The sequence below is a fragment of the Perca fluviatilis genome, chromosome 21, assembly GCF_010015445.1.
Source record: "Perca fluviatilis chromosome 21, GENO_Pfluv_1.0, whole genome shotgun sequence".
Classification (NCBI taxonomy): Eukaryota; Metazoa; Chordata; class Actinopteri; order Perciformes; family Percidae; genus Perca; species Perca fluviatilis.
Genome location: NC_053132.1, coordinates 6,123,315 through 6,150,528, shown reverse-complemented (window position 1 = coordinate 6,150,528; position 27,214 = coordinate 6,123,315). Strand labels below are relative to the sequence as shown.

The 27,214-nt window shown below is 41.4% G+C and overlaps 3 protein-coding genes across 3 annotated transcripts in view; all 3 read right to left on the bottom strand.

The window, feature by feature from the left end:
* tap2t (transporter associated with antigen processing, subunit type t, teleost specific) lies at nucleotides 1–12,331 on the bottom strand. The gene is made up of 12 exons (XM_039789142.1): nucleotides 12,077–12,331; nucleotides 10,632–11,177; nucleotides 10,057–10,171; nucleotides 9,816–9,946; nucleotides 8,889–9,094; nucleotides 7,609–7,806; nucleotides 6,891–7,019; nucleotides 6,592–6,783; nucleotides 6,337–6,510; nucleotides 5,150–5,309; nucleotides 4,295–4,431; nucleotides 1–682 (listed from the first exon to the last, which is right to left on the bottom strand). The coding sequence occupies exons 2-12, from the start codon at nucleotides 11,131–11,133 to the stop codon at nucleotides 488–490; spliced, it is 2,139 nt and encodes a 712-aa protein (XP_039645076.1). The 5' UTR covers nucleotides 11,134–11,177; nucleotides 12,077–12,331; the 3' UTR covers nucleotides 1–487.
* A 184-nt stretch (nucleotides 12,332–12,515) lies between these two features.
* The window catches only part of LOC120551246 (monocarboxylate transporter 6-like), a 35,465-nt gene continuing 20,766 nt past the window's right edge, over nucleotides 12,516–27,214 (bottom strand). Inside the window, exon 6 of the mRNA XM_039788509.1 lies at nucleotides 12,516–12,614. The gene's annotated coding sequence lies outside the window, so the exon portion shown is untranslated. The remainder of the gene's footprint in view (nucleotides 12,615–27,214) is intronic.
* On the bottom strand, nucleotides 12,520–26,591 carry LOC120551245 (monocarboxylate transporter 6-like). Its single transcript, XM_039788508.1, is given in 6 exon segments — nucleotides 12,520–13,921; nucleotides 13,923–14,071; nucleotides 15,126–15,965; nucleotides 19,302–19,445; nucleotides 19,928–20,484; nucleotides 26,226–26,591. Coding segments are annotated over 5 exon segments (1,695 nt in total). The 5' UTR covers nucleotides 20,382–20,484; nucleotides 26,226–26,591; the 3' UTR covers nucleotides 12,520–13,813.

Sequence of the window (27,214 nt, the reverse complement as noted above, 5' to 3'; positions counted from 1 at the left end):
TGAAGAAAAGCAAAGCCTGGTTTAATTAGATACACTCGATGGTTCTGCGTTATGCTTCAGTCTTACATGGTTTGGTATGAGAAGTAGCTAGCTGTAGCAACATTTAGAGATACATTGCTGTGTAGCGGATATTACTGATTGTTCTACTATGATTTAGTATTATGCGATAATTATCACTCGTGGTCACAGTGTTTGCTTTTCAGCTAGAGTTTAACTAGCACACCTTGAAATACTACAAAATACAAAACTGCCTTATAAAACAATACTGATAATGTCTCAGATCACTAGAGCGTTAGAGTTTCAGTTCTTTCTAAAGTCACCTATGTCTGTGTGTGACGACATCAAAACATGCAGAACACACCACATCCTTCCTACCGCAGATGATTCGACTGACAAATCTTTTCTAGATGAAAAACAGGCGGATTACCAGGTTGGGCTGAATATTTCAAATCACTTGTTGCATCTAACATTCATGTAGAAACTCTTCTCAGATGAGTTTAGAGAACAGTTCCTCTTTCAGACGATAGTAGCGTTCTCTCTTGGCCATGAGCTCTTGGTGCGTCCCCTCCTCCGCGACTGCTCCCTTCTCCATGAAGATGATGTGATCCGCCTTCTCCGCAGTCTTCAGCTGATGAGTCACCAACAGGACGGTCCGCCCACGAGCCAGAACCTCCTGCAGCACCTGTAACACAACCCAACAATCAAACACCAAGTTACAGCTGTATATGGACGACTTATATAACTTATCTGGAGGACGATAAATGAGGTTTAAATGCATAAGATCTTTAGAGGTAAAAAAAAAACTCCAGACTATTTCCTGGCTCTGGGGCTGCAACTAACGATTACTTTCATGATCAATTATTTGCGTGATTAATTGTTTAGTCTATAATGTTTCAGAAAACTGTGAAAAATTATCCATTCAAGTTTCTCAGAGTCCAGTGCTGCCGGATATTCTGGTCTCTCATTTTCGGCCGGATGTCCCTCACCTTCTTTGTGTTGGCGTTCTAACCTCCGGCTGATTTGTGAGGACTATGGTTAACTGCTCCTCAGATCTCTGCAGGGTAAATCCAGACAGCTAGCTAGACTATCTGTCCAATCTGAGTTTTCTGTTGCAAGACTAAAACAACTTTTGAATGTACACATGTTCCAGACCTTCCTCCACAGCGCTGTGGAGGAAGGTCTGGCAATGCGAGACTAATGGCCTAGTAAGTGTGAACACATACAGGGAATTTGGCTTCAGCTTTTTGTTGCTCTAAAGCTGTGGTTCTCAAGCTTTCTTCAATAATGTTCCCCCTTTGAACAGTTTTTTTAAGCCATGTACCCCCTGACCAGCGTGAATAATTTTTGGTAGAAAAAAAAGTCTATATAAAGATGAACAATACAGCGATGTCAGCGATAAATTAAAAAAATTCAAATAAGTGACAAACTTTGAAAAAAGTGACAAAAACTTTGAAAAAAGCAGAAAATAAACTGAAAAAAAGACAATAGAAAAATGTAAGGAAGAAAGGCAAGAATAGGTCAAAACAAGCAACAAAACCTTCAAAAAAGGTGACAAACTTCAAAAACAGCGACAAAAACTTTGAAAAAAAAAAAAAATTTGCAAAAAACGTCACGTACCCCCTGCAGTCCTCCAAAGTACCCCTAGGGGGACACGTACCCCCATTTGAGAAACACTGCTTTAAAGTACACACGCAGAAATAGACATACGGCTAAAAACAAGGGCAACAAAGCTGAACAAGGTAAACATGAACATTTAACTACTACTGTATGTATAGATATAAGTTTGTATATATAAAAGTGTATATCATTTACACATGCGTACATCGTACATCACACACACACGCGCGCGCACACACACACACACAAACAGCTATCTGAGGAATTTAAACAGTAAAACAATAGGGCAATGCAAAAGTGCAAATGCTGCTGGAATAAATTAACAATTATTAATATAACAGGTTGCTTATATATCTGAGGTAGGTGGATATGATGACGATGGTCTTAAGTATATACAGTGTACATTTGACAGATATTTACATGTTTAAATTATGTGTTTAACATTATTAAATGTATATTTTATTCTTAATAATTCTCAAATGTCGTGATTTGTCCAGCGAACAATTAAAGAAAATCCAAAATATTCAATGTACAATGATATTAAACTAAGAAAAGCATCTTACTCGAGAGGCTGAAAACAGCATTTGGTTTTTGGCATTTCTGCTTGAAAAATTAATTTAATTATCCAAACGTTTGCAGATCATTTTTCTGTTGATTGACTGTAGCTGCTTGATGGCAGCTAACAGGAAGAAGTGGAGGGTGGAGTTAGTGTTGTGGTTTCAGTGTTTTGTTCTGTATTTTGCCCCATTTCTGTTGCCTGATTGTTCGTTTCTGTTGCCTTGTTGGTTTCTGTATGTTTTCTGTGTATTTTGGTCTGTGTTTGTCATGTTCCCTGTTTGTGTTCTGTTTCCTGTTTTATTTTGATAGTCTGGTTTTTTGTCTTGTCTTATCCAGTTTACTTCCTGTGTTTTCCCGCCTTTGTTGATTGTCCTGCCCCGCCCTGATGTGTTTCACCTGATGTCACCACCTGTTCCTTGTTTGCTCCCTACCTCATGTATTTAACCCCTTTGAATCCCTTTGTGTCTTGTCAGATCGTTTTGTCCCGTGCCTGTTGCGTTTGTATCCATGCCCTTGTGTTCACCCCTGCGTCTAGTGTTGTTTCCCTGTGCCTTGTGTTTTTTACAGTTTACTCCTGCCTTTGTTTTACCTGCCGGTTTTCCAGCCCTTGTGCTGCTGTTTTTTGTTATATTAAAATCTTTGAGTTCAACCATCTCCTGCCTGCCTTTCTCCCTCTGCATTTGGGTCCTCTTCCTGTCACTCCATACAACAGTTAGTGGGTTAGGAATGTGGCCAAAGTGTGCAGATTGCATTAGAGGGCCGAGCACAACACAAACACAGAGCGACATTAGCATTTACACCTTGTGTTCAACCCCCAGAGGCAAATTAGTCCAACATGAACACACAACAGTTTGGGTTATTTCACACGAGAGATTCTGTCCGTGTGTTTTAACAACCAGAACCCACCAGGATTTAGCAGTTTAACGGTTTGTGAGATTGTTGGCTTCTGTTGCCAGATCACAGACGGTTAAATGTGATCAAACCTCCCCCACGCAGTCCTGAAGAAGCAAATTGGCTTAGCTGATAAGCTAAATGATTTCCTGCAGCAAAGTCACTCAACGGAAAAATCTGTTTTGTATAACTGTTGTAAAAGAAAGTACAGTTCGGTGTGACAGCTTCCATTTCTTTGCATTTCTTTGTTTTAAACCCCAAAGAGCCAAAACCAACAGATTCAAAATACTTTTTAAATTTTTTTTGATTTTATAGCTGTACTCATAATTTAATTTTATTCATTTAATTTATTAGTTTTTGCTCTGGTTTCCCCCACCACTAAAAACACGTTCCCCTCCCTCTCTGCCGAGCTGAGGTGTGGTGAGCGTCTGGCGTCATAAGGTGCATCACCCAGGTGGGTGCTACACATTGGTGTTGATAGAGAGTAGTCCTCCCCCCTGAAGCGCTTTGAGTGTCTATGATAAAGCACTATATAAATGAATTATTATTATTTGTCCTCATATATTGTTAATACCAGATGTAAATGGTGTGGTGTGGCTGCCACTGTGATCAGATCTCAGCCAGCTGTAACTGTTTGGCCACATTCTTGAGAGAAAAAAAACATTCCCCCAAAAGATTAATAGAAAGATTACTAAAGATTAAAAGATTATTATTATTATTATATTTTATATTATTATAATTAGGTCAACTCTTCCTGGTATCTCAAGCAGGCTGTGCAAAAAGCTACAGGTTGTATGTATTTAGTATAACATCTCTCACAAGTTGTTTATTTTAAAATGGAAGATGCAGGTCTAATAGAGCAAGTTGTCTTATTGCAGACAAGATAACCCCACACTCATGGAGGCCATGCAGCAGCATACAATAATTCAGATCAGGTGTCTTAGGCCTCTTTATGTCGGATATTTTTGACACGTCACAGTAGGAAAAGCACTAGATGAATAATAACATGAATGATGGCTGAAATTTTTTAAGCAGCTTGAGTGTCAGGGTGCTGGTATTGTGCATGCCGGCTCGCTTTCACACTGTCGTGGCTTACTGGGACACTTAAATGGAACAGAGCCATCGTTAATAGGAATAACTGTTTGTAAAGGAGAAAGTGTAATGACTGAGCGTGTGCTCCTGTTAAGATCGGTGTCATCAGTGGCTATGACCGTGTTTTTTAACTTACAGCGTGGTGCACTTCAACATCCAGTTTGCTGGTTGCCTCATCCAGTATGATGACCTGCGGCTCTCGAACCAGAGCTCTGACGACGGCGATGCACTGCCTCTGTCCGTCTGAAAGTTTGCCACCACATTCACCGATATCTGTAAAGACCAAACACGCTTATATAGATTATTCAGATGATTAAAGAAATGAGGAATCTCCATCTGAATTTTTCAGTCAATCATTTCTGAACAGTTTCTTTGATCACCGGCCGGACACCGCTATTAGCTACGTATAAACAAAGACTTTCTCCAATCATCCCATCTGCCATGACCATTGTCTGTTAAAAGTTCATATTTAACTACTTTTCATATCAGAATATGTCAGTTACAGTTTCCATTACACCGAACACAGTGCAGCTCTCTGTACAGGTTTTAGCTACACAAAATTAATCTGCGAAACATTTTATTGTTATTTCATGTCACTCTTTCTGAAAAGAAAGCTGTAATTTGTTTTATTGCAATTAAAAACCTGTGCCAGTTGCCCTTATACTGTAGTACAAATACAGAACATAAGCAGACTACTCCTGCATCAAACTGTTAAAACTATTAAAATAACAAAAAGTACACACTAAGTCACCTTAATGGCAATAAATGGACAATAACAACAAAAGCAATGGTGTTAGACAGTTAACTTTAACCTAAATAGGATAGCATTAAAAAACAAAGGAAAACTGAATTTGTAGCATTCAGATCTGATTAGTGATTTAATGAGTCTTGTATGGTATTAATGTAATATATATATATATATATATATATATATATATATATATATATATATATATATATATGCGTCTAAATATCTGTCCCCACTCTGTACCTGTTTCATATTCCTTCTCCAGTTTAGAGATGAAGTCATCTGCGTTGGCTTTCTTTGCAGCTTCCTTCACCTTCTCAATGGGGCAGTCCTTCAGGCCGTACGCAATGTTGTATTTCAGCGAACCAGAAAACAGCACGGGATTCTGGGATACCAGGGCCATCTAAATACATGAAGTTGAAACACACACTAGTATTAGTGCAGTGCTAGTTGTCAGGATTGGAATTTATGTATGGAGCGTGTTTGGTGCAAATATATAATTGTTTCACGTTTGTGTGATTAGAAAGTGGAAAAAACCTAAACCTGCAAATCAAGATTTTAAAAGCAATGTATCCACAAATAAAGCAACTGAACTGTTGTTTCTCACAAGCACAAAACCTCCCAATCTGTACGTCCGGTTTGTTTTGTTTTTAACCTTATTTTGTCAAATACTTTGGTTCATATACAAACCCAACAAAAAATGTTTATATATTTTGCAGATATTAATGCCTTTTTATACTAATATAATGTGTACAAATGCTATATACAGCTGAAAAAATAAGTAATTGTATGAAAATGTATATATTGTACAGTGCCGTTGATGGAAAATTAAGCAAGACTGAACAATTAAACAAAATATATATATTCTATTTTGTTAAGATGTGAACTGCCATCAATCGTGCAGCCATTTTGCTACCAGCTTCTTGATGCGTTATTATGGAACCCACGCAACTTCTAGGCACGCCCCGGGCTTTGATACCATTCACACACTACTATTGGCCAGGCGTCCATGCTTACCTGTCCTATCCCCTGACCAATCGGCTATCCTAACCTTAACCACTCGAGGTCAATGCCTAACCCCAACCAATCGAGCTGCTTCGTAGGGCGGGACTTGCCTAGAAGTTACGTGGGATCCATAATAACGCCTTCTTGACACTTCTGTAGTTCTTTTTTGCCAAGTAGACAAAGTGGTGCAACTTGCCTTTGTTTATTTTAATGTATTTTGATCCTTTTTTTTATTACTCTTATATTGTGTCTGTATGTTATGTCTTGTTTTTGTCTTTTATTGTGAAACGATTCATCTGATATGGAAAGAATATTATATTAAATACACTTTACTCTCTTACAACAGCAAAAAAAAAAGTGAGCATTCCTGAATTAAATGCATTTGCTGTGGCGATTAAAGCCTCCTTCCAACGAGGCAACTGTACCTTTTGATGAAGGTATTTGGGTTCGTAATGGTGCAGCGGTTCTCCGTCCAGCAGGATCTGTCCCTCCTGAGGTTCATACAGCCTCTTCAGGAGGCTGACGCAGGAAGTCTTCCCACTGCCAGAGGGACCCACCAGGGCGGTCATCTGTCCTGGCCGAAGTTCTATAGAAACCGACTGTCCAGAACACGTTAATGATGACCTGGATTAATGTTTAACCCCATTCTAAATATAACGATGCTGTAGGACACAACGTACCTTCAGAGCTGGTTTATCTTCAGAAGAGGAGGGATACGTGAAGGTGACATTTTGGAAAACAATTCTTCCCTCCAGCTTCTCAGGAGCTAACTCTCCCGCCTTCTTACACTTTGGTGTTCTGTCAAGATAACTGAACACTTTGGAGATGACTCCGACTGTGGACATCGTATCTCCGCAGCAATACATAAGCTCCTGTGACAAAAATAAATGATCTTCGTCAACAACAGGCATTTTATATTTCACAACTCAAATACATTAGAAGCTATTCTGCAGTGGGAAATATGTGTAACGCAGCTCACCTTTAAATTGTTTGACATGGGCTTCTGGTACAAGAAGAAAGAGACGAGACTACCGATGCTGAGGTGACCCGACGAGATGAGCCCGCGGGCCTGGACCAGCATCAGTATCTTTATCCCCACAGTCACCAGCTACATGGAAACAGACCATTACTCACAATTTTGTTCAACTTTTTTTAAAACATGCCAGAAAACAGAAAGGTTTTTCAACATTATTGGAGCAGTACACTTGCCTGCCAGGAAAAGATATTAAATATCTCTAAAAGATATCAAAATGTTAGAAATGACAAATATATACTCATGGATAGACGCAGTTATGACATACTTATGAAGTATACGGTACTTCACACTTGTTATCTCAAAGGTTTAAATTATTATATCATAATTCTGACTAAATGATTAAAAGATTTAACTTCTTGTGACTATCTTAAAAGCATAACTTTGTATCTCATATGTTTAATACCAAAAATCAAATTTTTGCGTTACTATTTCATAATTCTGACTTCAAATGTCAAAATCTGACTTAATGTTGAGTAAAAAAGTTTTATAGTAATAGTATTTACTGACCACACATATGTTTTTATTTTGATTATCCCTAATTATACTTTTCCTATCTTCTTTTCTTTTGCTGGTGGAAATGGGTCGCCATACAACGAGTTGAAAGCTCAACACGTTCTCTTGCTCTCATATGATCCATGGATGTACACCGCTGCCATCTTACCCTGCGTATTAAGCAGAAGACTGCGCTGTAGATACTTGAACGTCTCTGCACAGCGCACATGCGGTCCAGAGACTCCTTAAACCTTCTCAGTTCATCTTTCTCTCCCTTAAAGCTTCGGACCGTGTGAATCCCGCTTAAGGTCTGGGTGGCCAGGTCTTTGTTCTGAGCTTGGCAGTCCTGCATCTGATCTTTCAGCTCCTGTTTGACAAAGACGGATTCAGCAAAAGGACAACGCACATGAGCACACTGATGCTGCACTCAGGACATCATCGCAGGTTCAGGTCTGCTTCTTGACCTGCGCTGCACATAATTTCCTCAGTTTCTTATCTTTGATGTCACATTTTGCACTACAGTTCCAGAAATCTTACATTCCAGTGCATTTAAAGGTTGTACTGGTTTTCATGCTTTGGAGAAACAAAATCCTTCAACTACTGAGGTACTGTTTATCATTAACTTGATTATGTCCAGATGTTCTTACTGTTTCTCATTTTGTTCATACTGTAACTTAGTTATCCTTCTTCTTGTCTCCTTCTTCCTCCTCTCTCCAAAGATACATAACTAAATCCACCCTGCTGTTTCCTTTTCCTGATGATTATATATATTTTTATATATATAAAAAAACATTTTTATCTTGTCTGGTGTAGTGGAGGACAACAGGAAGGAGGTGGCTTGATTCTATTTTCATCTTTAATGATCACCTTCCAGACATAAAAAAAATCATCTGTTTTGAATAATTATTTTTCTATGTTTTCATTCATAAACTCAGATTTAAGGTGAGCAAAGAGACAGAAGTTCCCCTTCAGCAGATTAATGTGAAAATGGCCTTCTAATTTCAAACTGCACATAGGCAAACATCAAATTTAGTAATTCACAATTTATTCACTTCCATCTAGGAATTACTGACCAAATCAGTAACATTTTGCATTGGAGCTCCACTTACTGGTGACTGAAAGCACCAGTTTCACCTTAGCTGTGATATACAGTAAAATACTTCCTTGTTAAAGGCCGACTTAAGGACTGCAAAAGCCAGAGCAACCAACAGCAGACAGACCTATTGACATCCTGAACACTGATGCTTGGATACAATTAATGAACTACATTGTCAGTGACTACACATCTTTCAGAAAAGTGATTCAAAATGTCCTTGAATACTTTTGCAAAACAAACAAATTAGCAAACAAACCAACAAAACACTTGTGATTATGGTGAGTAAAGCAAAAACACAATACAACCCCTGCTGACTGTTCAGAGTAGTCCAGGGTCAGTCTCCTCACACCTACCTTGGACAAGGTGCTGTATTTGTTCTGCAGGATGGCCAAGAGTGGCATCTCTATGCAGGTGAGCACAGTGAGCTCCCAGGACAGGCGTAGCATCACTGTGAGCATGAGGCAGGTTTTGACTGTGCTGCGGACCAGCACGTTGGCGTTCATTGCAACTGTACGGCCCATCCTGTCCACATCCGAGTGCAGGCGGGAGGAAAGACGTCCTGAGTGGTGAAAGGGAGAAAAGGCCACATTCAAGAGCAGTTTCAATGTGTGTTACATATTATGGAGATAACGCATACATTTTTATTTCAAACTTTGTGTCAACAGTTTTAGTTTGTTTCAACATGACATTGGCCCAATCCCGATATCCACACTCACGGACTTTGAGGCGCATTCCTGTTAAGTTTGTGAGGGTTTAGGGTTACATTACATTACATGTCATTTAGCTGACGCAATTTTATTGGAAAGTTCATACCCAACCTATCAGGGAAAACATCAGCACTGAGAGAACTTCTCCATGACTCCAATGAATTTATCCAAAGCGACTTCTAATTAAGTGCTTTCAAACTTGAACCTTTGGTCGTTTCACTGTCAAAATCCTCAAGTCCGTGAGGGCTCTCTTGCAGACCTTTGGACCCCTTTATGAACACTTTCCGACGTACAGTATGTCCTCATTTCTGCAGACTTTTCCTGAGGGAATAACCCACAGTTTATAGTGTTGTGATGTTAAACCACAGGGTTACCAGGGGTAAATAAGGCGGACTGCTGCAAAGTGCTGATCCATTCCTATTTATACCATTTTGTGCCCTCGCACATACTTTTGGCCATGTAGCATACTCTGGAAAATAAGTCTATGTGGAAAAAATAGGAGGGTTTCTTGACTCTTTAAATCACTGCATCGCTATAACATAATAACAAACATGTTTACTACGTGGTTCTCACCAGGTTTGTTCTCCTCAAAGAAGTGCACTTCCTGCTGCAGGAGGGTGTGAAACAGCAGATGTTTCAGTCTCTTGTTCAGTCTGGTCAGGGTGTACATAAATATGCCTCCTCTAAAGCTGGAGAACAGAGCGCTGTTGGATGGAGACATTTAAAATGACAGTTTATTTATCACATCACTGAAACAAATAACATTTCTCTAAAACACAAAGGACAAGAATATATACACATGTTATCTCATTACCTTCCAAGAGAGACAAGTGCCAGCTGTCCAACTGCATAACAGAAGCTGGTTTGAAGTAGTTCACCTCTGAGCATATCAATGACGTACCCCTGATACAATGGGATGTATGTATCACCTGTCAGGAAAGATGAATGACACGGATTAGGTAAACAGGAAATTATACGTTTCTGTGATGTAAGCTTTACTTTCAAATGGATACAAACAAATGCACTTTTTAACTTCTCTTTGAGTAACTCTTGCTAAAAAACTACAACGAAATTTCTGAGCATATTCTAACAATTAAACTATATATTTGTGACCCATTTTAAAAGATTTACATCAGGTGAAATCAATGGGCTTGGGGCTGAGTGCTACAGACAGGGTGGGGGAGTTAGAAAGTATTGAAAGACAAAATAACACGTTGTTGGTTTTGGTCTTTTGTTGACATCAAGAAAGTTTACACTTTTAAAAATGTATCCGTTAAAAGTTTCTGTATTCTTCTGAAAATACAAGGGAGTCAATTTTCAAAAGGTAAGAAGGCATATGCAGGTGTACCATGTGAAATATTCTGTAGAACGTCGACATTTCACACTTACAGATGACACCTAAGATGAGGAAACCGAAAGCTGCAATAAGGTAAAGGGTGTCTGGTTTGAAGTATTTCAGCATCCTCACAAGCAGCGGCCAGGCATCCTGCTTAGTGTTGTCCTTTTTCTTCGTTGAATCACCACAGAGGTTTTCCCAAAACACACAGGCCAGCGACGAGGACATGAGGCCCAGGAGCAGCATGCTGAGGTTAGGAGATGGTCCTGTGTACCCCTCTGAGGGAGGCGCCATAAAGATCCGTCCGCTTTCAAACACAGGAGAGAGAAGGCAGAGGAGTGCCACGAACCTGCGGAGCACAGCCTGGGGCTTCCCATCCGTCAGTACAGATGTGAAAACATGGAGAATGACCCACTTTGCTGCCCCAAAGGCCCACACACCTGCCAGTCCACCACAACTGGAGCACTTCAGCAGCACCAGTCCGGCCCACAGTGCCAAACAAAGCACAGCGTCGAACAGAATAATGAATAATCCACATGCTGACACTTGATTCATTTTCCTTTGCTGGACAATGAGACTGCAGGAAGTTTAAGCGGATCCTAGAAAGACACATATTTCTGTTATACAGTTTAGGTTTAAGTTACAGTCCTTAAGCATAATATTTCGCTCTGAAATGTAGTGGAGTATAAGAATAAAGTAGCATAAAACACAAACCTTCAAGTAGCTCAAAATTGTACTTAATCAACAGTGCCTAAAAACACACAAACATTATATTCTGACTTTTCTGTTAGTAGTGTGTGGTAACCTTAGTCTATCTATCTTTTAGACTAGCCTTTTAGATATCTCTATCTATCTATCTATCTATCTATCTATCTATCTATCTATCTATCTATCTGTAAATAATATCTATCTATCCATCTATCTTTTAGACTAGCCTTTTAGATCCATCTATGTTTCTATCTATCTTTTAGATGTAGATAGATAAATGGATGAATAGATAGATAGAAAAGTAAACAAAAAGTATGCCCTTTATTAAACGTGCATGCATACAGTGTGCACATTAGATGTGCATTAGGTGTGCAGAATGGGGGTAATTATAAATTATATGTACAAAAAGATATATATTGCACTTTGCCAAAGTTGCAGAGAATATAAATGTACATGTGATTCCTGTTACAGTTAGTGAGAGAGTACAGAGGGGCCTCAGCAGCATCCAAGTCCACTGAAGTCCATACAAACATCACTAATACCTGTAAGATTATGCGTTATAACGGTCATTTTAACGAGCTACAAAGTGTTACATTATTTTAGAAGCCAGGTCTTTTGAAGGCCTTCTGTAGGTTTTGGTAACGTTAGCTAAGACTATTAATAACACTTGTTAATAACATTTTAGGGTCGCTTCTGGCCTTGCTCCTGTTTAACATTTAGCTAACCAACTCTGTAACACGCTAATATGTTGTTAAACTTGAGGTTATCGAGCCTAATTTGGATGACTTACCGTGTATTTCCCCTCACAGTCGACAGTTAGCTTACTGTTTCAGTGAGCTGGTTCACTTTCACTTTTACTTTCTGTTGGGTGACGCATGGTTCAACTGTAGCAACCCCAACAAAGAGATAACACATGACATGCAAACACGGCACTCATGAACTTCTTTTCTGTTTTTGTCGTACATTTGACACTTTCTAAACTTGAGCTTCCAATTTTACTCTCATAAACAGACTCTACGGCTATCAGCAGTCATGCAAGTTTGCATTTCCTAGGATGGCGAAGGCATGACCCAACCTCCTCTGCCTCTGATTGGCTAGTACGTTGCCTTCGTTGGTTGGATTGGTTAGATTTAGTCAGGGAAATAAGATTGATTACGGTAAGCCAATCAGAGTCAGAGTAAGGCACAGTAGGGCGGGACAGCTAAATATAAAAAAACACACAACGAAGATAACTTTGATATTCAAACATTTATTTTTCCTCTGATCATAATACATAAATCAAGCATTTATAATAACTTTATCATTTGGCCCAAAGCAGCTAATACAACCTCTCATTGCAGAAAGGAGCCTCTGGTTACACTTTTATTTACTGCAGCTCATACCTGAAATGTGTATTTAACTTTCAGTCACATATGACATAAAATAGTCTCCATGTTCATTTATCAAAAGATACATCTGTCACATACAGTACAATCTTTGATTGGGACTGAAGGTAAACTCAGTTACAGTGTCATAAAACTCCTCAGTGTCTTCGAAATATTCCTCTCATTCAATGTTTCACAACATGAAATCTTCTGCTTCTGTCTTCCTGAAAGGGTTTGATTTTATCCTGTGGTTGTAAACACACCAGTTCTATAAAAAAGGCACAGTTCCATTAAGGAATAAAAAGCGTGTTAACAATTAAAAACATGAGTAATTACCGCTTAAACATATATTTATTTTGTACATGTGACAGTGAATGACAATGATCTAAAGCAGCACATACTCATCAACACTGGTGTAAGATACTCAGCATGCTGTGTTCAATGTCTTCACAATAAATTGAAAATACATTCCCCTACTTTGAAGATATTGAAGATGTCAAAACACAATCATTTTCTATATCCTGTTGTGACAGATTAAAGGCCTACTGTAACACTTGATAATTAAAGGTTAAGTCTAGTGATTACTAGGGAATTACTGAACTTGTTGGGTCTTTGTAAATTATAGTGTGGTCTAGACCTACTCTATCTGTAAAGTGTCTTGAGATAACTCGTTATGATTTGATGCTATAAATAAAATTGAATTGATATTTTATATTTGTCTTATTGTCAAAAATATATAGACATTAATATATATTAAAAGACCAACAGTGAATGCATCTTCTAGCAATTATATCTCGTATCTTCCTCTGTGCTATTTCCTCCTGTTTGAGTGGCATTTGGTGTCCGGCTGTCTTAGGAAATTACTAAGGTCTAGGGATGTAACGATGCATCATGAATCAGTTAACAATCAATATAAATCAACATCAACTACTTTGCATAGATAACCTCTGTTCTTTTCGACTATAGCTTTATGGCTTTCAGACAGTTTAGCTGCAATAGATCAATTTGAGGATGAGCTGGCTTGGAAGTTTTTCCATTTAATCATACAGTTCAGATGCAATTACCCGTTTCAGTGCGATGTGTGTTAAAAGTGTCACACGGTGAGAGCTGGTTCCATAGACTGTATATTAATATTAACAGTCTATGGCTGGTTCAGAGGCCGGTCATACACTGTACTCTGCCCCGTTAGACGAGGCCTTGTCTTTGTCTCCCTCTGTGGGAACGCTGATGTACTGACAGCCAGGAGCCAAGTCAACAGCTGGTTCAGGTCGAGCGGGGGGGCTGACCCTGCTTGGATAACTCGCTGTCCCTTTTATCCAGCCAGCAAAATGACACCATGAGGAACACAGCGGAGGAGGCAACGACGGCACTGCAGGCAAAGAAGACGTGGAAGTACTGGCCTGTTCTGTCGATCAGGACTCCTACAACAACAACAAGACAAATCATCAATAACTGGTGATGGGTTTCTCACCCAGCATTGTATTTTGTGTGAGTGTATGAGTGCTGTGATCAAATAAAAGTCATTTGCAGTTATATACTCAAGATTTTGACCACCTTTAATCTCAAACAGTTGATAAATATTAACTCTTGTCGGATTTTTAACCCTAACCCATTAAGCTAGCCCCAAACCCTACTTTAGCTGCTAGTGTTAGCAAACACTAGCTAGTCTGAGAACAGTCTGTTATTATGAATATTTGCAAGCCTCCAAGTTTTGTAGCAAATCCATGCATGATTCCATGGTAAACCAGAGTTATTGCATTAGTTATGTTTTCCAGATTCTTGTCATTTATTGTACATGCTACCCTATATTTTCCAGTTTTCAGCTCAGCAACATCAGTTTTGCATATTCTAAGTTAGTCGTAAACCCCCATTTGGCTGCAACATTTCCAGTGTTAGCAAACACTAGCTAGTCTGTTAACATAAATATTTGCAAGCCTCCAAGCACAGACGTCACACTTTAAATCCTACATGTTGCCTTTCACCGTCCACTTATTTAACTGCTGTTGCATCCCTTGACATGCCATCTCCTTTTCCCTCTTTTTTCTATTTTTATCCCCAGACAGCTTTTTTGCTTTATCCATCTTTTTCCATAGACAACAACTCAATTGTGCGCTCGTACCTGCTCACTCAGTGCTCACAGCGCCCCCATGGCGCTGCGCCCCATAGAAGCTGGAATCAGAGAATTTTTCATAAGAAATGACTTAATCTGATTAATCGATTATCAAAATAGTTGGCGATTCATTTAATAGTTGACAACTTGATTAATCTTTGCAGCTCTAAACTCAACCAATGAACCAATCTTCCTCCAGAGCAGCTCTTCCACGATTAAAGCTGTTTATACCTAAATCTCCAATCTGCCTGAAGCCTGTAAAAACCATCTGAGGCAAAATCCATCTAGACTTTGTGATTATAAGATAGTGTGCCCCACATTCCCACCAGATCTCTTCTCTCCATTCCTAAAACTTTGTACGTTACCTGCCAGCGGAGGCCCGATGAGCAGCGTGACGCTCTCCATGATGGCGAGCAGACCTAGAGCTGAGGGGAAGCGGCTCATCTCCACAATCTCCATGAGGACAGTGAACATCAGGGAGCCCACCACGCTCATGGACAGCCCGTAGACCGCCACATAAGCCAGCAGCACGGGGAAGCTGGGCCCGATGCAGCAGATGCTGTTACTGAGCCCGTTGACCAGCAAAGCAGCGGAAAATACGTAAATGTGACGCCCTTTGAACCATGACATGCTGAAGAGGATGCCAAAGGGTGGCCGCACCACGATGTTAACCATACCCAGGATGCCGAGCAGCAGCGCGGCCCGGCTCTGCTCCATGTCGTTAGCTGTGGTGTAGGGAACCAGGTAAACTAAAGGCACCCCTAACCCAAGCATCATCCAGGTGATGCCTATGGCGTACACACAGTAACGTGTGTTGTGGCACAGCTGATCAAAGGCCATGTGTTTGCTCAGAGAAGCCCCCAAGGAGCTCCATATCCTTCTCATCCTCCCGTTTTCCGTCCTCACAGTTTCCTCTTCGGGCGGAGGGGGTCCGTGGTTCATGAGCGGCTGGCCGCGATGCTTGGGGGGCTGCAGGGGCCTCATCACTGCTCCGCACACGCAGCAGTTCAGCAGGACGGCCCCCAAAACAAGGAAACTTCCCCTCCAGCCCAGCTCTGTGTGGAGATAGTCACCCAGGAAAGGCAGAAAGCACAGTCCCAGCGGTGTGCCTGTGGACGACATCGCGTTGGCGAACGCACGGCGACGCACAAAGTAGTGTCCGAGGATCGTCACCGCTGGCTGGAAGCTGAAGCAGAAACCAAGTCCTGTAACGACGGAAGAAGACATTCAGAGTGATACAACATCAGAGGTAAACATGTGTTTATTGATATAAAAAACTATGCATAGAAAATAAACGTGCAGTACGTAAAGATGTGTCCCAGACCAATCTGAAGTATTCTGAACATTTGATTTGTATCTGGTTTATTAGGCCCTATTGAAACTGAAGGAATTCTTCTTCTTTTTTTTCCCGGCAAATTAATTGGCTTTTTGAGGGGCTTAACATATTCAAAAACTCACCCAAATTGGCGGTCGCATCAAGCCTGGTGAAAATGTTCGTATTTTAAGTGTTTCAGGAATAGGCGCACAAAAATGGCTTGCTAGCGCCCCCTACAAAATTTAAAAAATTTAGCCCCTGCAGTACGTTTAACGTAGACTAACAAAACGTGGTACACAAATGTAGCATGTCAAGACGTACAAAAAAGCTCATTGGAACCATACCCTTTACGCAACAGGAAGTCCGCCATTTTGAAATGAAAGTTCGAAATTAGTGCGATTTCCACGTCGTACTTTAACTAACTCCTCCTAGAGAGTTCATCTGATCGACTTCAAATTTGGTCTGTGCCATCTTAAGATGTTAAAGATGAAAAGTTATTAAATTGAAAACTTTTCGTCATACGCTGCTTGCAGCTTTAATTACAATTTGGGCCTTTATTTCATAGTTTTTTAGCTACAATTCCTAATGGAAATAAAAAGATTGTGCTCATCAAGTTAGTTGCTGAGATGTTGGAACACAGAGACAGACCATAAGTCAGACCATCAGACATTTTTAAACAAAGCCTCAGGTCAGCTAAACTTATTTGGAAGATAAAACGAGAGCAAATGGTATAATTATTAGTTCCTAAAAAGACTTCCTAGTTCAACTATTACTGTATTGTATTTACCGTAGTTTTCGTTAAGGAAGCCTTATTACCTACTTTTCAGATTTACCTTTGAACAACGTCCTTTAGAAAATCGGACCGAACAGTTGGTTTGTTTGCAATCTCAGCAATTACTTTGGCGAGTACAATTTAGTCATAAATGTCATAAAGTAATTTGACTTAAAAAATATATTTTAAAGGAGCAGTGTATATGATTAAAATGGATCTATTGGCATAAATAGAATATCAATATTCATATACACTCACCTAAAGGATTATTAGGAACACCATACTAACACCGTGTTTGACCCTATCCTCTCAATATGGGCCAACATTTCTAAAGAATGCTTCCAGCACCTTGTTGAATCAATGACACAAAGAATTAAGGCAGTTCTGAAGGTGAAAGGGATCCCCCACACCATTACACCCCCACCACCTCCAGCCTGCCCAGTGGTAACAAGGCATGACGGATCCATGTTCTCATTCTGTTTACGCCAAATTCTGACTCTACCATCTGAATGTCTCAACAGAAATTGAGACTCATCAGACCAGGAAACATGTTTCCAGTCTTCAACTGTCCAATTTTGGTGCGCTCGTGCAAATTGTAGCCTCATTTTCCTATTTTTAGTGGAGATGAGTGGTACCCGGTGGGGTCTTCTGCTGGTGTGGCCCATCCGCCTCAAGGTTGTGCGTTGCTGCATACCTTGGTTGTAACGAGTGGTTATTTGAGTCAAAGTCGATCTTCTATCAGCTTGAATCACTCGGCCCATTCTCCTCTGACCTCTAGCATCAACAAGGCATTTTCGCCCACAGGACTGCCGTATACTGGATGCTTTTCGTTTTTCAGACCATTCTTTGTAAACCCTAGAAATGGTTGTGCGTGAAAATCCCAGTAACTGAGCAGATTGTGAAATACTCAGACCAGCCCGTCTGGCACCAACAACCATGCCACGCTCAAAGTTGCTTAGATCACCTTTTGTTCCCATTCTGACATTCAGTTTGGAGTTCAGGAGATTGTCTAGCCCTGGACCACCCCCCTAAATGTATGTTAGCCTATAGCCCTATTATCACCAACACATCGACCAACCTTAAACAGGTAAAGGAGCAACTACGCTATACCAATAAGTGGCATTTGAATACCCTAATATGGCACAATGCACACTTAATGTCTGGTAACAAGCCCTTTGCTTGTAACCAGTGGAGTGACAGAGGTATTTATACTTTAGACCAGCTATTCAATGAGAAAGGTAAGTTGAGTTTTGAAGACCTGAGAGCTAGTTTTGATTTCCCAGGACATCATTTTTCTTTTATCTTCGATTAAGATCAGCCCTAAAATGTTACGCAGTGCCATGGGGAAACAGTCTTGAGGCACACCCAGTCATTAAATGGTTTGTTGATTTTCCTGTGAGAGGATTAGTGTCCAGGATTTATGCTAAACTGATGCAAGTGTCCATAGGAGAACTTCCAATAGTGGGGAAATGGGAGCAAGAGCTGAGCACTGAGGGGAACGCAATTAATTGGGAGACAGTTTGGGACAACATTTTCCACTGTCCAACCCAAATCACCAGCAGATCCACTTCAACATATGTCATAGGCAGGCTTCAAAATTAACTTTTTCGTCTACCAGCCAAATGGCTAATGAATGTTCAAATATTACCAGCCACTCAATAGATTACCATTGGGTTTTTTGGCTGGTGAGTGAAGCAAATCTACCAGCCACTTGCATATTTCACCAGCATTTGGCTGGTAAACGGTGCCAATTTGGAACCCTGGTCATAGGACATACTGGACTCCTCAGAAGAGATACGTCTCCAAAGTCATTCCAACTCCCTATTGCCCATTCTGTCAACCTGAACAAACTGGAACTTTTCTATATGGTCTGGGAGTGTGAACAGGTGCATGAGTTCTGGAATAAAACAACATCAATAATATCTGATGTGTTACTTAACGACGACTCTAAATTACACCTGCTTGGGAGACAGAGGAAAATTTGGCTAGCCGGCTCAACCACGACCAAGAAAATGATAGCTCAGCGCTGGCTCCCCCCCCACTTGCTTTGTATAAAACAGTGGTTGGCATACTTTCTGGACATAGTTATGCTTGAGCTCTCTACAGCAAGGATTAACAAAGCTAAATCATCGACTATAGACCTATGGGAAAGTGCAACAGCACAAATATCAGGTTCAATGATCTCAGCGCCACAAGAACTAGAGCAGAGTGACAAGGCAAGGTGCGATTTCTGTTTGTTTATTGGTTGCTGTTAGTTTTTTTCCTTGAGTTTGCAGAGGGTGGGGGGTGGGTGAGGTTTTTTTTTCTTATTCACTTTGTATTTCTCTGTTGCTGTTGTGTATTTTTGCATAAAAAACAATAAAAAGTTGAGCTGCTGTTCGGTGCTGGCCAGGTAGAGTGCCGTTGTTCATCAGGTGTCAGCTGGGGTAATAAATCTGCTGAATGTTTGCTGACCTGTGATAACCCCGGCCGTGATGTAGAGCTGTGTGATGGACTGGGTAAATGAACTGGCAGCCATTCCCAGCCCACTCAGGACGCCGCCCAACATGACCGTTGCTCGGCAACCAAGTTTCTCCACCAGCACGCTACAAAAGGGACCTGTGGATCAGATGTAAGGCTCTTAGTTTATTGCACACCGGAGCAGAAACGGACAAAGGCTTATACAAAAGAGGCGAGGTCTCTGCTGATGGCGTTTAGCTGTAAGAACCCTAACGAACATTTTTCTTCATTAAACAACATCTAATATTTAGTTCTTGTAAATAAAATACTGTGCCAAAAAGTCTTCTGAAAGCCCCAAAGTATGAAACACCAATTTTTTATGTTTGCTCACATTAGCCACTAGGGCAGAAAGTTCATGGAAGCCATGAGCGCCTTGACCGCCGTGCCCCCTCAAAAGCGGGCATTGTACAGAAGGGAGGGGGAGGGGACGGGATGAGGAGGAAGGAGGAGCGAGCTAGTCTCCATTTTGTTTGAAAATACTTTGAACGTCAACAAGAAGTAACGTCACCCAACATCGCTTAGAGCACCTTTAACTAAAAGGAGAACAGAGCCCAGTTTATTTCCTGCTCCGTCTACTTTACCTCCTGCGTGAAGCACTGACGTCATGATGGACGGCACCCAGGAGGTCTCGCTGTTGGAGGCGTGGAACTCATTCTGCAGGTCGGTGTAGAAGATTCCCACACAGGAGGGGAACGCCAGGGTCAAAGCCAGGACTATGATGGTGGCGGCCAGCACCACCCAGCCCCAACCGCCATCTGGAGCTGTGACTGCTCCCGTTACAGGCGCGGAGTCTCTGCATTCATTTCCCTGAGCCCCCTCCTCAGATTCACCGTCGTTGGCCTCGTGGACTTTCTCCATACCGTCGTTGGCCTCTTGAACTTTCTCCATACCGTCGTTGGCCTCGTGGACTTTCTCCATACCGTCGTTGGCCTCGTGGACTTTCTCCATACCGGCCCCTGCCGGCTCCAGGTCCCCAGAGGCCTCGGAGTGGAGGCTGCGATCACTCGTCCCTCTGATTCCATTTCTCTGAGTCATTTTCTGTTCTCCAGTTCAGGAGAGGCTCCTGTGTTAGCTCTGCAGGGTGTGTAATTACTTTTGCTGTCCATGGCACTGTAAATGCCACGACATTCAGGGAAACCTGTAACGACAAAGCAAACAATCTGGTCAATCAGGTTGTGTAGAGCAGCTGAAGTGGTGAAAGGTTTTTATGGACGGTGGTCTAATGATCCCCTGACCCAGTTTTGAGTGAAATATCTCAACAACTGTTGGATGGATTGCAATGAAATTGGGTACAAAGGTTCATGTTCCCTTCAGGATTAATTGTGATAACTTTGGTTGAAATTGCGCAATATTTTGGTGTATGACTAAATACGTAAATCAGCCTCAGCTGTACCTTCTGTTTAGTGTTAATTAGCAAACGTTAGCATGCTGACACTTTGAACTGAGGCTACAGCTACACTACTACGTTTTAATTTTTTAAGTGGCGTTTTGAAACAAAAACGATCTCTGTCCACACAAGAGTTTTATCTCCATTAGCAGAACTAATCTCCGTCCATATCAACACGTCTGACAACACATATCACATGACCATTCACACACACTGGGCATGTGCGTGCCGGTGTAAACAGGAAGCAGATTGTCTGACGTTACTCTGCGGTTGTAAATCATGGATGTATAAGTTGAAAATACAGAAAATACTTTGGAGAAAGAAGAACAATGGCAAAAAGTAAGAGCAGGGATTTATTATCTTGGAGCGACGACGAGGTGGAACTGTTACTGAAAGGTCAGTAAGCTACGTAACCGATAAAACGTGAATCATCGTTTCCAAAGGTCTCAGTTTGTGTCCGTCCAGACTACAAAACAACCCCGGAGTTTTCAAACCAAAACGGGGGCAGCAGTGTTTCCAAATGTCTCCGTTTTATGGGCTCGGAAACGCCGCAGTATTGTGGACGTGAGGTGTAAATGTAGCAAAAGATATTAGTTTTTAAAAACCAAAACATAGTAGTGTAGATGTAGCCTAGTAAGTTGCAGGCTGTAACAATTAAACAATAAGCTAAAAGAAACTTAAATGCTCTGTAGAGCTGAGAGATACTGCAGAGTCGGGTGATTTCTCTGTCGGTTCCTCACTACGAAGGACACCTTTCACATTACACATAGTCATTTCATCTATTGTTAATACACAAATATTGATTAAAGCAGCTTTAATAGAGTTTTCCAGGAGCAAACAGAAGACTAATCCAGAGGTTTGGTTTGGAGATCGACACTTTTTGACTGGCAAGATGGCGGCAAGTGTAAACAACAACTGCTAAAGTGAGTTGTTCAAAACCTTTTTAGTAAACTCTGTGTACATAAACAATGTTCTCAATGCTGAGTTCATGTGTAAAGCCCCTGGTGATACTTGGAGCAAAGTTTCATGTTGTGTCGAGCCTTCTTAGTGTTTTAAAAAGAGTGATTTTGATGCGATCATAGTAGTGCCCCTATCACTCCCATTGAAAAAAGGCCATTTGACTGAAAACGAGAATACGGTAAATCTTAAAAGTGCCGTTTCCGTCCTAATTATTAACCTGACTCCGCCAGATGGATTGCTTCACATTTGCTCAGCATATCCATCTGGGATATTTTTGGGAAGGGGTGAAAATACTGGTTAGCTGATTGGATAAACCATCTGTCTATCACCTATGTTGGTGATAGACGGGCCAAATCAACCAATCAGATCAACGAAGCGTATGAAAATACAACCACAAGCCCCTGCTGCTGCAGGCAAAGCATAGCTCGTTAGCTCAGCAAGCGCGCAACATGTCAGTAAAGGATATTTGCCGTTTGTGTAACGAGAATTTACAAATAAAAAGGCACCCTTTCAGGTTCCCGGTCCATATTCCAAAAGAAGGATCCAAGAGAAAAAAACATTAGCGAGCAGCTAACAGAATTAGGGCTACTGCTGGCTGAAAATACTGGTTAGCTGATTGGATAAACCATCTGTCTATCACCACCTAAACCCGCCTCAAAACCAACGCTGATTGGTCGGTCGTTTGGCGAACGGCTCCAAATTTTCTCTATCACAAGATGCCAGACTGATCTGCGAGTGGAAAACTGGAGCTTGCAAGATCAGGACGGTCTCACGAGGCTACCTAATTATGCTTTTAAACGAAAGTTTGACTCGGGTACATTCACAAAAAGACCCTAGGTTGCATTTTGGCGAGAGTTACGCTTGTTGCAGTGGACTGTTTTGGCACCGGCACGATGGAGTTGGTTTTAAAGCACGCGGGGACAGCTGCCTTGGCTAGTGACAGATTAAATAGGTCAGTCCAAACCTCATTCAACTGCACAGCACAGGCCCAGAGTACGCGTCCGGGGATACCATCAGGACCAGCAGCCTTACGTGCATTAGTCCTGCTCAGTGCCACACACACATCGGTGGTGTTGAGTGTGAGGGGCTGGTGATCTGCGGAGACCACAGCCTTGATGGCCACCTCCTTGTTGTCCCTATCAAAGCGGCCGTAGAAGTGGTTCAGCTCATCAGGCAAGGAGGTGTCGGTGACAGGGGGGGTTGGAGTTAGTAGTAGTCTGTGATGGCCTGGATGCCTTGCCACATGCGTCGGGGGTCACCCGCAATTTCCACCAACTGCGGAACGGCTGCGTGTCTGCTCCGTGCTCCGCCGTCCGTCAATACCCACCAGGTCCGGAGTTGTTGCGGAACGGATGCGGCCATGACTGACAGCTGAAGTCACGAGGACCCACGAAATCTCACGAATTCACGTATGATCGCGTGATATAACAGGATGTCGTTTCTATAAACAGAACCACAAAACCAACAACAGTTTGTTTCCATCCAGAGGAGTAAAGGGGAAACAACTCTGTGCTGACTTTAGGCGTGGGGAAATATGATCCGACGTGAGCACTGTGTATTTTATTTTGACAATTAACCGAATGTTTTATTTTGTTTCTGTGCTCGACTTCTTGTCCTGCACAATCTGTCCTGTGCTGAATTGCTGCGGAGCTCTCCGGCGTCGGAGCTGGGACGCAGTCGGATCGCAGCAAAATTAGAAACAATGAGAGGTGATCTGAGTGTCCTAGATGGGGGGGGGGGGCAGCTTGTCAACATGTCTTCTTTCAGACTAGTGGAAAAAAACATCTTGTTTGTTTAACTACTTTGTCTGTAGATTTTTCCTAAATTCACCAAAAGTTAGCATTAAATAATCTCTCATTTGCATATGTAAACATAACATTTCTAAAAAAATAATTTAAAAAATTGTTCTTGTCCCACTTCAGTAGCACTTACAGACACCAAACTTTCCTCTTTCATTCCCATCTAGATTCTGGATCTTTTTACACAGGGCTTTGTTCATATATAATTCACAGCCTGATTCAAACAACATTTTATTCCTAAAAACATGAAGAAAATTGATTTTTATGGCTGTTGACAGTATTTTCTGTGTGTTGAGCTGCGAGAAATGCTTTTAAACCGGGGTTAGGAGCCCATCTGATTGGTTGGTTAATTTTGAGTTTGCAGCTAGCTATTCTGTATCTGTTGAACTGACTAACAAAGATACAAAAAAAACAAAGAAACAAGTGAGTAGAGAACATGTCTAGTTGTAGACCAACGAGAAATCTACACCTAAAAACCACAGAGCCATTCCGTCCCTCTGCTCCGTCACCATGCATATTGCTTTATGGAGTGATAAAAAGAGATATCCAAAAATCCCCTCTGTAAAAAAACCTTTGACTCCAATATGTCAACAAAAATGAAACAAGAACTTTGATCCTGGCTTTATCCAATGTTCACATTTGTGTTCTGGAAATATATGCAAATCAGCACGTACTTAACAAGACAATGCCTCATTTGCATATATACTGAATATTTTGTGGTTCTGGTGCTGGTTCGGGCCTGGCCCCAGTGGCCAGGGTCGATTTAGGATCATTCCAAGTGCACCTTTTAACTTTCGTGTTCGTTTAATGGTAGGCCAGAAATAACTTGTAGATGAAGTCAATCATCTTTAGTGACAATATTGCAAGTAGTTACAGCTTATGCATAAGGAATCAGACTTCCTTCAAGACAATCCTCTCTCGCCTTACCGCCAACAGTCTTTCCGGGAGTCTGAATGCCCGACCTAACATTACCCTCTCTCTTTATCCTTCTTCAGATTCCTCCTTCTGCAACGATGTATGTGCACCTGGTCCAGGCCTCTGGTTCCCACCACAATTCGTGCAGATCCATCAGTAGACCATTGTTCTCTCTGCGTATGTGGCCAGTTCATTTTGATACTGTGTTAATGTTTTTTTTGTACAAAAGACAGAATATTTTTCATCTAGATGTTTAGAAGAGTCTTTGAGGGTTGTGGAAATAAATTCAGAAGAGTGTTAAGTGTTCCTAAACAACCTTCTGGGCCAGAACAAAAGCACACAAAAGTATGTGGACAGGGCCGGGGTGTCTACACACTTTTGGCCATGTAGAGTGACTATCCTTCATATTCCTCTTCCTCCTCTGAGTGTGTAATGGATCAGTGTGGGGTAAAAAGGCCTCACATATCTCTGCAATCTGACCCACCAAGGCATGTTTTTACTCGTTTACCTCCTGCAGCTATATGTCCTTTTGCACATAGTACATAAATGCCCCTGGGGTGTTTGTAAGGAGAACTCTCCGCTGGTAAATAAATGTGATGCTGAGCAGAGGATCCTTCCTGTGGGACAGCCCGTGGAGGGATGAGAGCGCTGCTGTTTTATGTCAGATAGAATTTGTACACTTGCATCAAACTGCACAAACTGAGCTTCATCAGCATACAATATTAACTATTTTTAAACACGCAGCCTTTATTTATTTATTTTTACACATTCATCCACGTGGCAACTGGTAATCATTTCAGCTTGTTTGCAGATGACAAGCACATAAACACGGTCCAGACTCCTTCACAACCCAGTTATATCAAATTACATTTACTCAGTCATCTGATCAGGAGAGTTTACCACATATATATACACTCAGCAAAAAAAGAAACGTCCTCTCACTTTTAACTGCTTTTATTTTCAGCCAACTTAACATGTATAAAACTTAGTATGAACATAACAAAATTCAACTACTAAGAACTAAACTGTACAACGTTTAACAGACATATGACTAACATAAATGGAAAAACAAAGGATGGTCAAAAATCCAAAGTTGCAGAACGTTACAGGGAAAACCTCCCCCCTCATGTGGTCCCCTTCCTGCAGGCTCATCCTGACATGACCCTCCAGCATGATTATGCCACCAGCCACACCGCTCGTTCTGTGCGCGATTTCCTGCAAGACAGGAATGTTAGTGTTCTGCCATGGTCAGTGAAGAGCCCGGATCCCAGTCCCATTGAGCACGTCTGGGACCTGTTGGTTCGGAGGGTAAGGGCGAGAACTATGCCCCCCAGAAATGATTAGGAACTTGCAGGTGCCTTGGTGGAAGAGTGTGGTAACATCTCACAGCAAGAACTGGCAAACCTGGTGCAGTCCATGAGGAGGAGATGCACTGCAGTACTTAATACAGCTGCTGGCGGTGGCCACACCAGATACTGACCGGGACTTTTGATTTTGACCATCCTTTGTTCAGGGACACATTTTTCCATTTCTGTTAGTCACATGTCTGTGAAACGTTGTTCAGTTTAGTTCAGCTGAATTGTTTTATGTTCATACAAAGTTTTACGCATGTTAAGTTGGCTGAAAATAAAAGCAGTTGCAAATGAGAGGACGTTTCATTTTTTTTTGCTGAGTTTATATTGTGTTTCCCGTCAGTGTGATTTCACCCTAACGGATAAACATCACTGCATCATCACTTTCGGAGCGAAGAGGAAGCGATTCAACCATCAATATCTTCCTTGAATTTATATCAATAGGCTATATAAAATAGCAAATCACCTTGTTTATGTTCCTTGTTGTCGTCCAGCTTCCCGTCAGTCTCTACACATATATACATATACACACAGGGACGGTCGCTCCTCGATGACTACCGGAGCAGTACACGCTGTCTGGCCGAGCGGGGGGCAGCTCGTCGGCACGGAGCTCTCCGCGGTGGGAGGAGACTGACGAGGCCGAGCTGGGAGGGTCGTAAGCGGGCGCTGTGCAGGCCTCGCCCAGCCCTGCTGCACCACACACAGGCGGCAGTTCTCATGGGTAGGCCATGGATTGACTGTTTACATTTCGTAAACACGTGCGCAAGCACACTCTCCCATGTCTATGCGTACGCCCCATGCCCATCATAGACAATATATAAGAAGATGCCCATGCCCATGCCCCAGCCAAGCTCTTCTTCCTCTACAAATCAACCCATATCTCTATCTGTTTTCCCCAAGAGCGCCCCCTGCAGCCCCCTGTTGTCTGACTTCTCAAATAACTCTGCTATCCCCATAGACTGTATATTAATATATACAGTCTATGGTTCTCCCACAGACCAGCTCTATTATTCCAGTTATAATCAATAATAGACCATACAAAGTGGTGAATCCGCTAAGTTATAAGAAGCACTTAAATGCAAACATAGTAAATTTAGCATCCATTCCTCGTCAGCCACAGCCTGTCCCAAAAAATTAGAAAATCATTTTTAATCAATTATTTTATTACATTTTAAACATTACACAATCTTGATTTTATGTTTTAAACTGAAACCTGGTTAGACCATAATAACAGTGCTGCTGTTCTTATCAAGTCAGCTCCCCCTAACTTCAGTTGTATGAGTGAGAATAGAGTGAATAAGATGTGGAGTCGCCATTTTGTTTAATGACTCATGTACGCAAATATCTTATGGAAATTTTGCTTCTTTTGAATATGTAGCTCTTCAGTTAAGGTCCTCCCCTCAAGTTATATTTCTAAATATCTACAGGCAACCTAAATACTGTGCAACCTTCTTC

Bases quoted from the DNA above. Each gene is read 5' to 3' on its own strand.
- tap2t (XM_039789142.1), bottom strand. From the start codon at position 11,133: ATGAATCAAGTGTCAGCATGTGGATTATTCATTATTCTGTTCGACGCT. The intron at 6,784-6,890 runs GTGAGCTGCGTT...TTTTTGTCACAG, and splicing joins CCATGTCAAACAATTTAAAG to GAGCTTATGTATTGCTGCGG. The intron at 4,432-5,149 runs GTACAGAGTGGG...TGGTCTTTACAG, and splicing joins GGAGAAGGAATATGAAACAG to ATATCGGTGAATGTGGTGGC.